Source organism: Centrocercus urophasianus, unplaced genomic scaffold (assembly GCF_019232065.1).
Source record: "Centrocercus urophasianus isolate 14NV4802_14NV808 unplaced genomic scaffold, USGS_Curo_1.0 seq_33, whole genome shotgun sequence".
NCBI classification, from domain to species: domain Eukaryota; kingdom Metazoa; phylum Chordata; class Aves; order Galliformes; family Phasianidae; genus Centrocercus; species Centrocercus urophasianus.
Window position 1 is genome coordinate 7,323,903 of NW_024884900.1, and position 18,754 is coordinate 7,342,656.

At 44.8% G+C, this 18,754-nt stretch overlaps 1 protein-coding gene across 1 annotated transcript in view; it reads right to left on the bottom strand.

Moving 5' to 3' along the window:
* The window catches only part of CASTOR2 (cytosolic arginine sensor for mTORC1 subunit 2), an 86,273-nt gene extending 69,484 nt beyond the window's left edge, over positions 1–16,789 (bottom strand). The window contains exon 1 of the mRNA XM_042830408.1: positions 16,752–16,789. Coding sequence (XP_042686342.1) covers positions 16,752–16,789 — 38 coding nt within the window. The remainder of the gene's footprint in view (positions 1–16,751) is intronic.
* Between the last annotated feature and the right edge of the window lie 1,965 nt (positions 16,790–18,754).

An 18,754-nucleotide genomic window follows, 5' to 3' on the forward strand; every position in this document is an offset into this window, starting at 1 on the left:
AAGTAAACCTGATACATGTGTAACTAAAGAGGCTCAGACTGGAATCAGTAAGAATAATCCAATTCTCAATAAAAAACAATAATAAGATTTTAAAATGAAAGTTACTGTTTTGACTGTGTATGTATAGTAGATCTGAGTGAAAACACTTGAAGCCATCTATCCTACATTTTTACTCTAGATTCCAATGAAAATGTCCACAGGAAAGAGCAGGTTGTGCAAACTCCTTTGCTACAAAGCTTTCACCTCTGATTTCATTATTTCCTAACGCATCTTTCATGCATCCCACTGAAAAAGTCTTGAGGAGCATCAGTATTCAAAGAATTGCAATCCCTCTGTACCAATTGCTGAAGATGGCTCAGGCAGACGTGGACAAAACATTATCCTCAATGACACCCTACAGAACTTAGCTGCTTTCAAAAGCAGCCCTCTGCTTTTATCACTTTGGAATCCCACAGGACTGTCTCCAGAAGTACCGCCCAGCTTTTCTTCTGCCAAAAGGAGGGTTCACTCTTTGAAAAAGTTAATGAGTAAAGGTTGGAAGCAAACGAACCTTGCAATTACACCACCACACACAGGGTTATGGCCGGCCAGAGGAGGGAACTGGGGAACAGCTCCCCGCTCCCAACTTGCATTCCCCATTTATCAAGTTACTTAATCACATACCTAGGCAATAAATTTTAACTGAGTGACTCATGTGCTTGAAGGGAGGCATGCCTGCAGGCCTCCTGATGAACCCGGGATACTGGGAGTTTTGCACGTTGACCTTGCAAAAAAACAACCCAATATAAAACAAGGTAGTGTCGTTGGTGGTTTTTTGTTGCTTTTTTCAATTGTTATTGTTAAAAAAATAAGCACACCCTCCTGTTGATGCCACTGCTTTCACAGAAACATCACCCCAAATATCTCATATTGTGGAATGCCCGCATTCCCTAAAAACTGATCCACCAAAAGGCTATTTTCTAAGCCGTGCCTTCAGTCAGCCCACGAAGATAACTGGCTGGACCATTAGCAGAAGTCTTAGATAAAAACTGAACAACAGCTACTTTGATCAGAGGCGAAATGATTCCTGCAGTCTTGCATTACATGAGTGACACCAAGAGTTGATGCACCCATGGCTCTATTAAGCCAGCAGTTGATGAGGACCATTAAAGCAATGACCTCTTCCTTGCCAAGCTGCCCAGACAGCAGGTTGCCCACCCTTAATGTCTGCATGTCTGTACAACACTGCCACAGATTCCCACTAAAACAACTTCCTAATGCTCCCAAGTTTCCTGCTGTAGTTTTTTTTCCCCTTCTCTTCTCAAATTAAGGTAAGAGAAAACATGAGAAAATAGGACATGGAGTAAGCATACAGCTTAATTACCTACAAGGCGATGGATAATCAAAGCAAGTCAGGGTTGAAAACAAGACAAATACGTTCTGACTTTTATATAAACATCAAATATCCATAGTTTATCCCTAATTACTAAAAGTACTCACCGCAGGCTGAATGTAACTGCATAATTAGATCTAGTGAGTACAAACACGAACAGAAATCTGTGTCCACACAAAGCTATGCAATAGGAGCTCAGCTCCTCATGTTTTATTGTCATGTGTGAAAAATGTATGAAAAATAAATTCAAATCTACCAAAGAATTCCATGCACCTAAAAAAAAAAAAAAAAAACAGCACCAAAACAACACAACAACCCTTTGTCATTCCCTTTTGTAAAAGATTAAGTCCCATGTTTTCATACTGAGAGGATGCAAGAAGGAAGTAATTAGCCTTCATATCAAGCTTGAAAACAAGGCCCTAAATCATATGATACTCTAATGTCAGCAAAAGGAAACGAAAAAGTGGCTGAAAACACAGTACAAATCATGGGAAAAAAAAAATTATCAGAGTGCAAAGGAGCCTCCCTGTCCTCAGGCAAGCTCTGGTCAAAATTCTACAAGTATTATCTACACAACAGCTTAGTCAATGCTGGGCTACACCCGAGTGCATCTTGAGGTGCACCCAGAGAGCAGGGCAAAGGTTTTGTCCTGGTTCTTCTTCTGATACCCACTGTGTTGGGGAAGAACTTTCGTGCTCTTCTGAGGTGAAAAGCACTTGGGGTTGTCACCTCTCTGCAAGGGAACAGATGAGGGAACTGGAGGCTCACATCTACCCCTGAACCCCTCAACACAAGGAAGCCAGCCAATGTACTCTTAGTCATCTAAAAGCCATCTTCCAGCTGCTGGCTGTGGCTGCCATGTCCCCTTTGCACCCTTGGCCCCATGACTGGCTTGCTGGAAAGGTCAGGACAATTTTCCAGAGTGAAGGAGGACAGGAGGATGCCTCCCAGTCTGAGAGGCACAGGAGGGAATAGTTCTGCCTCTGACCTTACCCACATAACTTGCATTAAAGCCCTATTAGTCAAATACATGTAAGCAATGGGATGGTGCTTACAGGGATGGGACAGACCCATCACTCCACAGGCGAGAGCATGAAGCATTGCTACACTGACAAACACTGCCTAAAAAAATGGAGAAAAATATCCACTGCCAAGCTCTGGGGGGTTCAGAACTACATTTAGAAGAAGGGGTGGGAAATTAATTGGAGGCCAATAAAAGCAGAGTTCACTGCAGATAATGATTTCCAGCTCTCTGGATTTATTGACAGCCATAGAACTGCCTGGTTTCTAGCTGAGCCAGAAGCACACAGAGGGAAAGCAGCAGCACTTATCCCGGCACACAAAGCAACTGAGCCAGGTCCACACTGCGCTGACCTCGCCATCTGGACATGTGGCAAGCCCAGAACAGAGACATTTCCAGCGTTATCCTCTATAATCACGTAAAACTATTCTGATGAAAGAGGCCAAAAATCCCATGCTCCAAAGGCCCGGCTGATAACTGCCATCAATCAGTCCCGTTCGCGGACGCCAGGCCTCACACGGTGATGCCCACATTATCACTGCACAAACATTAACAGATTATCACACTTCCTGCACGAGGATGATTTTCATTCCCCCAGTCCTACTAAATGAGAGAAAAACAGCAGGTAAGAAGCCGATCTCATATCCCCAGTGAATAACCGAAAGGGCTTCACTGGGGCTGCGATGTGGTCAGGATTAGGTCTGAATGATGTTCAAGAGGCTCTGCAGTGAATCGGTTAGCAAGCTAAGAATAAACATCAGGATCCTACATTGCAATTCTGTACCTGAGGCACCAACACCACCAAAGGGCTCTGTCCTGCCACGCTCAGTGTGAGACCACTGCCTCTGCCTGCACTGAGCACTGGGGCACAGAACTGGGCTGTCATGGAGCACGAGTTCGCTTTGCTCAGGGATCTTCCAGCAGCTACACTGCAATGGGCCCATGCTAGAAACTACAGAACAGCAGCAAGCTCCTGCTTTGGTATTAGACCTAGCATTATCAGCCTGTGTCTCCGTGCCAGGAATTCGCTCTCTGCAGCCTCAAGAGAAAGAAGAACAACAAAAAAGATCAGGGGAAGAGCAGAGCGGGAGAGAGGGAGAGGAAGAAGATGAAAGGCTCTGTAATTACAGTTTGACCTCCTGCAAAACACAGGCTGAAGAACCTGATTTAGTCATTGCTGTATCAAACCCAAAGTTTTTCTGCGCCTTCAGCCTGCTTGCTGCATCACCATCTGCATGCAACAGCTTCCAGCCTGCACACAGGGACAGGCTCTGCCCCAAGGAGCCTGCTCAGCTGCAGCAGCCAAACCCCACTGCTCTGACAGCAAAGGCTTTGGCCAGCTGAGCACAAGTGGCACTTCTTCAAAACAACAGAGTTTTGGCAGAACCAAACCCATCCAAGGCACGAGATGCATTAACATTAAGGATTCAAAAGGAGATCCCTCCGACTACAAAAACATATACAACCCCTCCCACACGCCCTGACATAACAAGACTTTACAGGGCTAGTGGGAGCAAGCACAACAGTTACGATATGTTGAAACAAGCAGTGTCACTCATCCCCTGCCTCAGACGACAGATTGACAGATTGCCAGCGCAGAATTTGCAGGCGATTTCAAAAGGCAGCAAGCTGAAGACAAACTGTCAGCAGAGGGACCAAAAGCCTTTTTTTTTTTTTTTTTGGAAAACGAATAAACACAAATTGCTGAATCCTCGAGCGCCTTGGACTCTTATTAAGAGCACAATCCAAAAGAACTAACCCTGCTATGTGTCCACAGAGAACAGTGTGTTCTGCTTAGGAAAGGTGCAAACTGCTTTCATGAAGGATGTCATTATTTAAGTGTCAGCAATCCAGACCAAGAAAAAAAGGTTAATGCTGACAGAAAGCCATCAGAGGGTATTGTGCAGTCTTAGAAACCCAGCCACAAACCCACTAATCAGAAAGATCAGGTATTTCCACTGCCATGTCCCCAGTTCTGGGCTCAGCCATTAGTTTGCAGAAGAGTATGAGGAGAGATGGCATGAAAATGGCAGTGCTTTTCTATATTTCAGCAAGAAGCATGCTCCCAGTGTTGTCTGCAGAGGACAGAAGTTGCTCTGCACACACAAATCTTTCAGGAGGAGATGCCACTTAGCTAAACAGGTCCATGGGTAAAAAAAAAATACTAACAAAAGCTTAATAGAGCCTGTTCCTTCAAACCTGTACTGAAGTTTGCTACTAATTTAATAGCAATGTTGCATGCCGTGAAGGAAGGCCAAGATGAAGCATCCTGGCAATCCTAAGAATTGAACCACAATTCACTGATTTCTGTAAAATGAGCCTCATTTTAACCTGGGGTTAGAATGAGCACAGCTGCAACGGCTGCAGTTTTTGTTTTTGTCATCTAGAGTTGTGTGTAACAGGCAGCATCTACTATGCAAAGGACCATAAAGAACTGAACGTAAGTGCTGGAAAAAAACCAACACTTCAGTCTATCAACAGGAAGGGACAAAGTCTGTCCCCTTCAATTACATCAATGTCAATGAAGCCACTGCTTTCATTCAAATAATTTCCCCTGTTACGCAGGTTTAGCTCACTCCTTGCCTACCAAAACCACTCTGTGTTGAGCCACACTCCCGTTGACTCCATCCTTGGGTGCACTGCCCTGACTGCAGTGGGCCTGTACCACCACGCCAGCTGTAACACAACCATGCAGGGCTCCTGGAAAACAGCACCAAACGAAGCACTGAAATCATAAAGGTGACGGAGATCTGGTGAAGAAAAAATAACTGCATGCTTTAACTGGAATTATTTAAGCACCTCAGCAAAGTAGGTGGAGTTTGGCAATACTGAGTATTGTATCCAACAGAACAATCCCTTCACCTAAGCTTGTAGGATAGATGTGCAGAAGACCTGCTCCCCATAATTATTTATTAAAAAAATTAAACATATATTGACCAAAAACCAAAGTTACATGCAAAATGTCCTGGATTCTTGCTGAAGTCTAACGCTTTGTCTTCCTTGTATTCTTCTCCCAGCACAGCATCCAGCCACTGCTTAGCAGTTTGAGTATCTGAAGTATTGTGGGCTATCCTCAGCACAAAGCTGCTCCTGAACAGTGATGAGAGCTGCAACAAAACATCTATGGGGAAGATACTGAAGGTGCAGGTGCTTTTATCAGCATCTTTAAGCCCAGCACAGAGTGCAGTGGCAGCAGAGCTGCTAAGCAATAGGATGGGAGCACCGTAAGCTTCAGTTATACAGAACAACAGGTTGGAAATGCTCTGGCAAGATAAAACTAAGCAGCAGAAATGATACAAATGAGCCTGGAATGGGCTGGTGGGGAAGAACTGTCACCAATCCTGTTGCATGCTAAGCTTCCTGAGCTGGGAAACGCACCATGCAATGCCAGGAAGACAGCATGCTGCTTTCAGCCTGCCCACCCAGATCCAGCCTGGGTGTGTTTCTGCCATTCTGGTACAGGAACTTCTCCATTTACATAATTCACCCAGAGATAATCAAGAGCTGGCTTTAATATAGCATGAATTAATCCAAGAACTGCAATGCATGCTTAATCGAGCAAAACAGTTTGTTTTCCCAGAAACCTCAACCATTTTGATGCTGAATTTGTGACAACAGAAGTCTACAAGAACAGAACCTCTTGCACCATTTTTTCAGCTTGCGCTCCAGCTCACTGCAATCAATGCAAAGAAATTTGCTATCTTTGCCAGGTGCAGAATTAGGTTAACAGGGCAGATCCACAGCAAAGTAATTGGCTCAGATATTGACATTTATTCTCTTGTATCTGTAGGCATGAGGAAAGGGGGGAAAAAAAACAGCTCCTGCGTGAGAAAATTCTGGTCAAGCATAACCTGAAAATCAGCTGTTTTTCAGTGCAAGGAGCAAAGTCACTGCCATTTGTTAGCCCTACAGCAACCGAAGGCAACAAAACAGGACATGTTTGCAGTAGGAACAACCTGAACAACTGCCATTTGTTTTCAAATGAAGACTGCAAACTGCTGGTTGAGTGGGAAACTTTCACATGAACGAGACAGACACACCTGCAAGCTTCAGGAATTTCCTTACCATGAAACCAGATCTTGGGAATGAGAGAGATTTACTCAGCACTTTTCCCATCTCTTGATGCCAGAAATCACAAATTCATGTGAAGCATGCAAAGTCTCTATAGAGACAATCATTTCACAACAACCTGATCTTTTCTGTCTATCAGCAGGGGCTGGACTTACATCCTTCAATACTACGTACAAAGATGAACTAAATCTCCAATAATTGACAAGAATAGATGCGGCCAACTGCTTTCTCATATGGTTCGGAGATATCACAGTCAGGCAGCATCTTCTCAAAACACAACGAGAGATGACACTTCATCAGACAACAGAGATGTGCCAGGCAATAAATCTTGCAGCAGAAGGCTCCTTCCTATTTTAATTCTGGTCGTCACCAGCAGAGAGATACAATTGTCTTTCTCAAGCTACAGCAGACAGAATAGAGGAGAAGCCAAAGCAAACACCCCAAGCAACTGAAAACCAACCCAACACACTGAAATACTCAGGATTTCATTTAAATCCCAGCGTACTCATCCTGGCCTAATAAAAATAGCCCACCCCACCGTTTGCACAATCCCTGAGATCAGTGGATATTATCCCTACAGCTGCCTGTGCTACTCAGAGCAGCAAGGAGGCTTGTTTCATTCGGGCACATCCATCTGTTTCCCCCTCCCTTTTCTCAGATGCATCATTTCAGTCCCAAGGATGGACTCAGATTGAGACGTCCCCCACGGTGACACTGCTGACCAAGGATGGGTGTCCCCACAGCTCTGACATTTTGCTCCATGGGAAGATCCATCCACCTAAAGGTTAGCAAATGGAGCTCTTCTGCAGCACACCACAGGTTTTCATTTGCTCTCTGGCCACTGTAGCTGTCAGTGAACGAAGAAAAGGCTCTCGAGTATGCAGCAGCACGGACTGGCACGGACTACAAAAACCCCCCAAAAAGCAGGGCTGACATTCAGCCATTCAACCCATCCCAGGCTATGCTGAGCTGGTTACAGCACCAGATTTACCCAAGCTGTAGTCTGAAGCTATAGATACATTACTGCTGGGTGGATTAGTCTTCAGGCAGGAAGTTTTGCTTTCCATCCCCAGCCACATATCCAGGCAACACCAAAGCACCACCCCAAACTCCACTGCCCTGACTCCCCTCTCTGCCCTTCAGCCGCACAGCGCAGCCAGGCTGTAAGAAAACAAGCAGTGGCAGCAATAAGAGGCAGAGCCAGAAGAATTTAAAGCGTTACCTCTTAAAGACGTGGATATATTATCCAGTAAAATGCATTTGAGTATCAGTGGCCACTGTTCCTTTAGAACAAATGCTCAGAAATAGCTCCTTCCTTGCTGGCCGCTGACAAACAGCCCTGACAAGGAGCCAACGCGCTCAGAGAGGATATACGACTACTGGGAGCAGGACTCACACCAGCCTCCTTCTCCCTGCGTGCCTGAGGGTAAATCACTTCACCTTCCTGTGCCTAAATTCCATGTTTTGTAGCAGGGATAATCACTCTTTGCTGTTACAGAGCTGCTTACCAGTGACGGACAGAAGTTCAGGCACTGCAGATAGAAAATTGCCCCTCCACCCCAAACGCTTTACAGAAAAGCAACGTTTGTAAAAAAGCAGATTTCAGATTCAGTTCCCCAGTAGTTACTACAAAGAAGAGCAATTTAACACAGGCTCTACAGATGGGGGAAAAAAAAAGAGCCAACAACACAATCTCATGACATCCCTTCAAGCTCAGGCTTTTAACCTGACACTTAAAAATATATATATATGCAACTCTAAATGTGCAATCACATCAGAGACAGAAAAAAGAACAAAAAAGGTGGGCGAAATTGTTCTTTCTGGGCAAAAAAAAAAAAAAAAAAAAAAAAGAAAAATGACAGTGTACTCAATTTGCCAGTTTTATAGGTGATGTGACAGGTCCTCAGTTCACGGCGGGGCAGACGGAGAACAGAATGATTAGCAGGGTATGATGACAGTGATCACTGGCTGGTTCCTGGAGAGCTGATAAGTTATTAAGCCAAACAATGCGTCGCTATTATGAGCAAGTCAGTGCACTAACTGTAATTTCCTTGAAAGCTGAGCGGTGCATGATTATACTTGTCCACTCAGACTCCCTGCTGGCAGCTCCGCATTCTGCTATTGTTCTGAGCTCCACAGCCTTCCCAGCGCCCAGGATACAGCCGCCTGAAATGTATTCTTCACATTCAGCCTCCTCTGTAGCAGCTGTCAGCTGAAGGGGATCGGGAAGAGAGACGTTCTCCATCCTGAAGCACAGCTATTAGAGTGCCCGAAGGATGTGGTTTTGTTTGTCAGCACAAGCTCTCATTTCTAGTTGAGAGAATTCCCATTAAAAGGGTGCTCTGACTGCGGAAAACATATATACACATGTATATGTATGTACACTTGCATACATGTGGCTTTTTAATACACACATACACAAACACACTCATACAAGTATATTCCTGTTTCCTTTATGACGTTCAGGAAGACTGCTGTTATTACTGGCAGCTCAGATGGACATCTTTCAACTCAACTCAACGTATAGGCAAAGACAACAGAGCATGCTTTCACTAATGCACCCAGAAAAACCAGGGCCTGAAAAGGCAAGCGAAAATGAAGGCAGGAGCAGCAAGACAACAGGGGTTTCAAGTGGCTGATACAGACTGGAGGCATGGCTTTCACCTCTCCCACCAAAAAGCACGGACTCCCATTTTGATTAACCCAACTAATTCTCAGCAGTGCATCTTTGCTCTCTTCTGCATGAAGCACCACGAACCCCCAGAAAGCTGTCAGTGTGTTTGTCCAGGATGTGATTATTAAGAAATCCCTAAGCATCCTTTCTCACCCACACTAACAGGCATTGCAGAGTTTATGCCCCTTTGCCCCCAGTGAGCCTTGGGGTACAAGTGCTTTGGTCTCCAAAAACATTACATCAGGTAACTCACATCAGATTTGATCTGAAGTGAACATTAAGTGGGAAGCAAACTTGACACGGCGTACATTCGACAAGTGACTAAAAGGTTCCAACCCAATTTAAGCTCTGCTTCATGGAAGACTCATTTAAGGAACAGCACAAAATTCTTTCATTGTCCTTTTCTCTGTGCTGATCCTGGAAGGAATACATAATCCGCCGTATGTTTAAACAAGCCAAGGGAAAAGTACCACTCTATTTTGAATCCAGGAACTGTTCTATTCCTGTCACTGAGCTCTTTCAAAGACAAGGAAAAAAAGTGTTACTGTTGGAATTAAAAACATAAAAGGAGCAAATGTAATATTCAAAGCATACTAGTAATACGTGTAAGCTGTGTCTATCCTATTAGTTTGGAAAAGCCATTACTACATTACTCACACCTTCACATATTAATTTTATCCCTACAAGATGATCTAACCATCTGATCGGTAATGAAGGTTAGAAAGTCCAACAAGGATTTCTTCAAAATTAACTAACCCACGGCTGCACTACAGCAAACATCTGTGGGCCCGTGCCATAAACACAACCCAAACGAGCTGCCTTCAAAAGGTGCCTTTTTTCCCTTTTTTAAACCCCCTGAACTTGGATCACACGCTCCACAACACTGGAGGTGGGAGCTGCTGTCTCAGGGCTGGGAATTTCATCAGCTGCTCGGCTGTGATCCTCCAGCAACACCCAGACTGCACCTATAGGACAGTGAAAGGCAAAGGCTGCCCAGAGGTGGGTGCCCCATCTCTGCAGACAGCCAAGGTCAGGCTGGAGGGGCTCTGAGCACTGATGGAGCTGTGGGTGTCTGTGCATTGTAGGGAGCTGGACCTTTGGGGGTCCCGTCCAACTCAAGCAATTCTATGGTTCTGTTCTACGATTCTAAACACAGAGCTTGTACCTGCTCTGAGTGTCCGTCTGCAAAGCCATAAGGAAGCACACAGTTCTGTCCCAGCCCGTGGGAGCCCCAAAGGAGATGAGCAGCAGTAACGCGGCATGGAAGGCTCTCAGACATGGATTAACAGCCACAGATGTACGTAACATGATATACTACGAACACAGAAGAAAATGAACATAAAGCATATGCTGATGTACAAGTGTATCACAGAAGGACACCAATCTGACACGAAACATTTTACACATACCTGCTATTTGTCATTGCTGACTTTTTCCCCTCCCCACACCCTCCCAGTAAGTAGGTCATTATCACTTCCATAATGAGACACCCACTGAAAATACACTGCTTCAGGAGCCCATTAGGAGCTAATAGATAACCGTATTGTTTTGAGACTATTTCATATTTAAATCACAGCCGGAGATTACAATTCAGCCGCCATCTGAAAGAACAAAGCCATTCAAACGGGTCCAGGATGCACAAAGTCTTCTTATATTTGTCATTCCAGGCTGATTTCACACTCCTGTGCAAAGGAGAAGCATTTCTGGCCTATGACAGCACAAGAGGGACAGCATCTACCTCACAGTGCCGTATGCTGAGTCAAACCAGGGGACGGCTGGACTCCAGGCCAATCTAATACTTTCCCTTACTTATATCAAGGACGTAAGTTAAACTTCCACGAAGGAGGCTGGGGTTGGAGAGGCTCCATTGGCCTCATCCATCCATCTAACACTCCTAAAACTGTAATTCCATGTCTGTGCTGATACATGAGCACGTGCCCTTTCCAAAGGCCAGCTCTGCTGCTATCCAGCTATGGAATTTTTTGGCTTCCACTTTGTTTAAATCAGAACAGGCTTGAGGTTACTCAAACTTCTGCTTTTTTTTCCCACCCCCTTCTCCTTCTTCTCTCTTCCCTTTAAGCAGCATGTAGCCAATATGCAGCCTGGAGTAAAAAGCTCACAAGGAAACAAAAAGAACCAATAAACCAACACAGCAGTTATTCCTTCATACTGAGGGATCTCTCCAAAGCCAAGAGGTCACATAACCTCACTTCAAAAAACACTTGGTCCTGTTTAAACAAGGCATTAAATCACAAATTATACGGGATACAAAACGTAGTGCCAACAGAGCACAGAGTTATGATGTCCAGAAGAACAACACACCACAAAAAATAGCAAAGCCACGTGCATGGCTTCAGGTGCAAGACTGAACCAGGCAAAATCCAGAGCCACACCATCTCAGTCTGTCATAATCTGTCCCCCATTTATCTCCACAGTGGTGTGAGGTTAATTCTAACCTCACTTCAGAGCAAAGTAGTTAAGACTTGAGAACAAAAGTACGATTTCATTCCAAGATCAACACGTCCGATTTGAAGACACCTGAAGTCATTTTTGGGACGATGACATCTGAGGTGTAAGAAGAATTATCAAAGGAAGTGTACTGATTGCTAAAACTGCACAGCACACGTAACGAGGCAATTGAGGAGGAATGGGTGACATGGCAACTGGAACCAGTCCATTTACGCAATAAGCCAGATTTTGACAGCGAGAGCATCTTCTGCAAAGAGAATGTTTTCTCGTTGCTAATTACTCAGCTCAGTTCAGAACCATCACTGGTTCATTCCGGGTTGAGAAACAAATTAGGAACTGAAAATGCAAGCAAGTCGGTGTTTGTTTGTTTGCTTGCTTGCTTTTCCCCCTCTCCCACTCTGCAGACCTGTGGGGGGCTGAGACCGAGTGCCCCACATCTTGACATGCATAGTTTCCAGTCACTGTCAGTTCAGTTTGTTCAGTACAGATCACATTAAATTGCTTAGCTATAAACACTAAATAGGTTCAGGTATTTTTCTAAGCGCTCAGCACATTTGCCTTTGTTTATTACTTAAAAAACAGCAAATGAAAATGCTTGTTTGTTACCCCATTAAACTCAAGCTTCAATTTCCACCCAAAAGCTGCTTGAAAAAGATCACAACTGAAAGATTAATCATGTAATAAATAAGTCATCCATCATTTTCAAAAAATAAAGACTGAGTAAATCTATGTAAATGCATACAGCTGCTTAGATGCATACAGAGTATCTCCCATTATTAAGAACAATATTTTTTCTTTTTTCTGAGATTGTATTTATGTGCAAGTGAGCACCTCAGAGGTTATCAAGAGAAGAAAGTCAATCTTTATTTAGGAAAAGGAATAGAAACTACGAATGTTAAGGAAGATCAACACGGGCCGTTTCCATCAAGGTCCTGAGGTCAACTTCAACCAACTCCCTCTGTATGACAGGGTATGTTCTGAGACACAAAACAGTGCTGATCACACAACTTTTAACCACAGAAGTAGGGTAAGTATTCAGGCATCACCAAAACCAGAGAGTACCATCACCCAGATTAATGACATGCAGAGCTTCCATAAAGCCTGGACAGAAAAGGATGGGAAGAAAGTCACACCTCCATTTTAACTGTTCAACCTGTATCAAAACCTGTAAATTTTCCCCTCCAAGCTCTAGAAGCTCCCCCAACAACTTTTTGTTTTTAAATTCACATATTTTAATGCTTCATACAACATCCTAAGGTTGCATTTTGCTCTATCCTTACGTTGTGCAGCCTGCGACTCCTCACGACATCCCCAGCGTCCTCTCTGATGGAGATGCTAACACGTTGTAAATGAAGAAAAAAACTTTTCTTTTACAGATATATCTTCATCAACCACACTTCTTAATATATCTTAAACATCCACACTTCTGAAGGGGCCAGGTTCCCACTTAATCAACACTTTGTACTGGAAGTATTTGGGTCAAGGACTTCCTACCAACACTAACAGCCTCCACATCCCCACCAGACAAGAATAGCACATGCATCTTAAAAAACATCAATTCCATCACGTTAATGAAACTGAACTGGACCAGAAAGGTCTGAAAAACAAGCACTTGGCCTCCAAGCAATGCAGCCATGCCCATACAAGTGTACCTCAAAGTCCCTCAAAGACTAACAAATGGTTTGCTGTCACCAAACAGACTCGCCACTCATCTTTTCCTTGTGCCAACGCTGTGCTCAGCAGCACTCCTGCAGTGAGCCCTCCAAAGCAGCAGGTCAGAAATATTTTATTTTGATCTCCAGTTAAACATATTTAACCAAAGCAAGGAAGTCGGTCCTGGTTGGTGAGGAAGTTTAGGCATATTTAAATAGGATGTGAAACAAAACAAACAAACAAACAACAAAAACTTATCAACCCATACGAAATGTTTATTATACATCAGACCACAAAAATGAGATCAGATTCTTTATTTCCACGGGCAGCCCAGCAGAACACTGCACAGTAAGTCCAATAGCAACAGGGGATCATACAGTCACAAAAAAGGCTTCATCAATCTTCATTTCTTTCGTGCCATAATTTTTGTCTGTTGCTCTTTTCTCCCAACAACTGCATCTTCTATTCAGCTCTATAAACCCAAGCTGAGCTCAGGGGGAGCAATCTTTTTCACTCTGAAAGCATGGAATCATTAAGGTTGGAAAGATGGCTAAGACCATCCAATCCGAGCACTGACGGTAACTGCAACTTACAGGCTTTGCTCTGTTGATGCTGCAATGAATGGAGTTATTTCCTCAGACTCCTGTTGTATAATCCTTCCTCCACCAGCCCTCAGCTATCAGCAGATCAGAGCTGGAGTTTACTCTGGAGTTTGCAGTAAACAAAAGAACAAATCCGCACTGTTTTCCCCTGAAAAAAGGAATTGTAGCCCTTGTCCACACGCATTAAAACACGCAGGACGATTAAGGAGCTGTGTAGGAGATAAATGAGGTAGTGTGCTCAACAGATTAAAAAAAAAAAAGTTGAATTAAGTGGAAAGATTTACGTATTTATAGAGCACAAGCAAGGCATTGTCAAATAGTTTCAGCCATCAAACGGGGCCTAATTTAAGTTATAACTCAGTGGTAGGAACTGCCTGTGGATTCCAACCATTGTGTTAATGAACAACTCGACTGCTCCTTCCGGATGACAACTGCACAGCTGCCACACTTGCCCTACCAGACCTGGAGCACCTAGATTGCAGAGGGAGCCATCCAGGAATTAACGAAAGCTACATTTTCCTTTTAAACACTGATTTCCATCCCAATAAATACTCAGCTGAAGGGAGTTTTGACGAGTTATGTAGCAAAAGATAGATATTTTGTCCCTCTTTTTTTTTTTTTAATAAATATTTCTCAGCTCAACATTGGTGGGCACGAAGGTTGTATCCAGCACTGTACCCTCACATGATGCAGTGTCCATGCAATATCTCTACCAAAGGATGGAAACAGCTTAACGTGGGAAATGAGGAACAACCACCACCCCACTACAACCACAGCCAGGTGTGGTTTGATCCAGAGTTGCTGCTCTGCCTTTGGAACCCCATTTGGTTCCTTGGGATGGACGGCAGGGAAGGAAGAAAACAAAGCAGGGCCCCACCAGGCAGCCTCCACAACAGGGGAGGGAAAGAAAGGGAAATAATAACAGCATTTGAAGATGAACAATAAGAGACCACCAGGAAGGAAACCTGCTCTTTACAAGGCTCAGCGCATTAAAATAGTGCAGAATGTCCTCACAGTCCAGTGAGGACACCCAGCAGCCCGGAACACAAACTAAGGACACGCACAATTCAAGAGCTTATGCCCTTCATGAAGCTCCAACACAAATTCTCTATTCTGTCCTTCTCATCCATTGGATTCTTATGATGCTGACTGCCCACCAGCAAGCCCTGCACCCCACACACATACATGGGAATGCTGTAGGAAGGCAGGCAGGTAGCTTAAGGCTTCCCAGGGCATCTGGATAACAGCGTGTGGATACTTCCATAGCAGATGGCCAACAGGTGGGGCTGAGAAAGGCTCAAAACCTCAGCAACCACATCAAACAAAACCCAACTCAAGTCCTTTGGGAGTCTTTGCCACAACACAAGCAACCTGCTTTGGGTGAGAGAACACCTCCAAAACCTTTATTCAGTGGCCTTCCTCTGGCACGCTGAGAGGCACAAGCCAAGAGGAGGAGGTTTTAACAACAGGAGCAACCCATCCTTGCCAGATCACCCCACACTGCAGACTGATCTGCACTTTATACGAGGGGCACAAATTCCTTTTATTTAGCTGAGGTTACACCAAAGGGAAAGAGCTGGTGATCTTCTGAATTGACCTCAGACTCTGCACAGATTTTCGATATCTGTTTGTCCTTTCATGCTTTGAAACCCAAAGTGGACCGTTATTACAGCACCTCCAATTTCAGGGCACCTGAGCAGCAAGCAAGTAATCAGGAGTGACAAACACTCATATTAATAGCAACAGCACGTTGTTTCTAAACAGCACTATCAGTTACTTATACACTAGTGAGCAAAAGGGACAGATCACCAAAAATACCAGCACAAACTTAGCAAGAATAACAAACCTGGTTCCACTGCTTGTTCAAAGACGGAAGAAAAACCAGTCTGTTCTGCATGTTTGTCATTCCCTACTTCTCACTGCACTCAACTTCATCCTAGCTGCAACTTACCATCGTTAGAACTTAAGGAATACCTTTTTCCCTCAAGTACTGCAATTCCTTGGTTGCCACCGAAGCATTATGTTAGTGGACACAAGAGAGGGCAGGCTGTTTGGTAACTCATTGGCTCCTGATGTTCAACAGTCCATCACAGCATTACCCAGATATCAGCAACCAGGGGCTAATTATATTATACAGACACAGTGCTTGGAAGGACCCCGACCCCACTTTTTTCTCTGGGACTCAAACTCTCCATGTATAATTTATGAACCCAAAAGAGAAGGTCGGGCTCACTTTACTCCTCCTTACCACGCACACTGGTGGCTCAGAGCTATCCAAGTCCTCCCTCTCCATTCACAATTAACGTAGTAAAAAGAGAATCATAGAATCATCATAGAATGGCCTGGGTTGAAAAGGACCACAGCGTAGCAGGGTTCCAACCCCCTGCTATGTGCAGGGTCGCCAACCACCACACCAGGCTGCCCAGAGCCACATCCAGCCTGGCCTTGAATGCCTCCAGGGATGGGGCAAAGATGTCCTTACAAGTGTTCTGACACCCACCAGCACAACGTGCACCTTCAGAACAGGCTGGAGATCCTTGGCACTGAGGAACTCTCAAGCCAAACACAGGCATATCGCGATCAGTAAAGCTCTACGAGGATCAAGAGGAGAGCAAGAGCAAAGAAGATGAGATAGATGCAAATTTCAGCATGCAACTACAAATGACATGGAGCAGATCCTCCACTAGGGTGCCCGGCAGAGCTACAATCAATAGATCTGTGCTCATTTACACAAGCAGAGCACTAGCAGCACAACTAAGCTGGAGTTTCACTATCAGTTACCACTGGGCTACCTGGCTTCAGGCAGCTTTACATAAAATGCAAAGTTATGATTCACTGTTTTTCCTGCAGCTCTGCTCAGCCTGCTGCTTTATTCACTGCTGCTCTCACCTCTTCACCTCGTTAACTGCTTTCTTGCTTCTGGCCATCGGGACTGTTCCAAAATTGCTGTTCTTTGTGCAAAAAAACAAAAAAACAAAAAAACAAAAACCTGAATAAAATACTGCTGTTGTAACAGAAGCTAAATTAAAAGGCTCGTGACATGAACAGGGGCAGACAAAGTGGCGAAAGGCCAACTAAAGAGAGGGGTGTTTGTTACTGCTCCTTCCCGAGAGGATCAAGAAAAACATTCACGATTTTAAAATCTGTTCCAGCCCATCTCCTTAGTGTATAAGAATGTGAAAGAGATTCCAATACTCCTCCCAGATAACCCCTCAGATGTAAGAGCCTCTGTAAAACCAGCACGTTTCCTAACACAAGGATACCAGCGATGTCACTGCCACCTCTCTGGATCGCGTCCATCCCACAGATCATTATCTCCCACGGGCACAGATAAACACTCTGTTTAAGATCTCAATGGGAAAAGCATCGGTGGGTAAAAGTAACTTTGGAACCTCACCAGAAAACAGCAGCAGGGACACGGGTGGCACCATCCTCTTGTCCTTCCCACACTCCCAGGTCCTTTTCAGGCAGGGTGCTCAGGAGGGGGCATTTGCCTTGCTGTAAGCTGCCATCCCCAGGGCACTTCTTAAAGAAGGGAGGGGGATCTGGTGCACTGAAGGCCTCCACCCTTCTCACACCACCAGGCTATGGGGTGGGCATCCCATCTGCATGTGGTACAACCCGCTGTCCCAAGAGCAGCACCAGCTTTCCCTCGCCTCTCCTAAACCTCCAAAAGAAAAAACAACCAAGCAGAAGGGAAATAAACACAAGCTTCCCAAGCCAAGCAAAACCTTTCCACAAACAGTTTGCTTTTCCTGACCAGTGAGATTCCATGCAACTGCTGGTGGTGCTCTGCGAGCACAGAAAGGGTCGGAGCCCACAGCAGCAACCAGGCACAGCTCTGATCTGAGTGCTGCGTGCAGGAGGCGATGGCACACCTGGATCAACATTGCCTGCTGCCCTGACCCCTCTCCAACACCGGAGATGAATTTAACACCAACCAAAAAAGGATAAGTGTCCGTGAACTTGAAATACACAACTAAGTCAATACCCCACCAATACCCAGCCCATGCAATAGGAGAGACGGGTTTAAAGGTCTCCTAGCTGATGCGAACGCTGATACTTTGTGCATTAGCACCCCCCACCCATCCCCTAATCAGCAACCACTTTTAATAAGTAATGAAAAAAAAACCACATGAAAAAGAGCAGTATCAGCCTGAAGAGCTCTGGGTACCCCGTGGAGCACTCGGGGATGGCAGTAAACAAGGAGCTGATATGCACACACTGCACAGCGCTGAACCGAATGGGATGAGCCCCAAATCAGAGTGAGATTTCAATGCATGAAGTTTAGCTGGAAGATAAGGGACCGTAATCAAATTACACCACAAATAGATCCATTCATCCGTGAGCGTTATTGCAGGGAGAGGATTGAATTACAGCTCGGGCTAAAACAATTTCAGGAATAAAAAGGAAATTTATTAGCTATTTATTATTGTCCCGCTGCCAAAGAAAATTTCCCACCTTCGTCACAAGAATGCAATCTGAGGAGAAAGCTGAAATACTAATTACCAGGCAGGAAAAACAAGAAGAGTTCGGGTTGTATTATTTACATTGCCATTCCTCTTTCTGAATAGAGCCACAAAGTCAACCAGCCGAGGGAAGCCGCGAGAAGCATTTGCAATTCCAGTTGTTTTGCTGGGGAAGGCCCAGGCGCTGAAATGCATGCAAGGAACCGGGCAGAGAGATGGGGTTTTCCTTCCTCTAAAAAAGGAAAATTCCTCCCGGTGCCTTCCACTACATTTTCTTTTTCTTTTTTTCCTCTCTCCACAAAGCTATCCCAACAGCACGGGTTTTGTAGAAGACCAAGTGCAAGGTGAGCATTCCCCCCCCCCCCCCGCCGCCCCCCACCCCCCACCCCCCCCCCCCCCTCCTCCCATTTGGCAGCGCTGAAG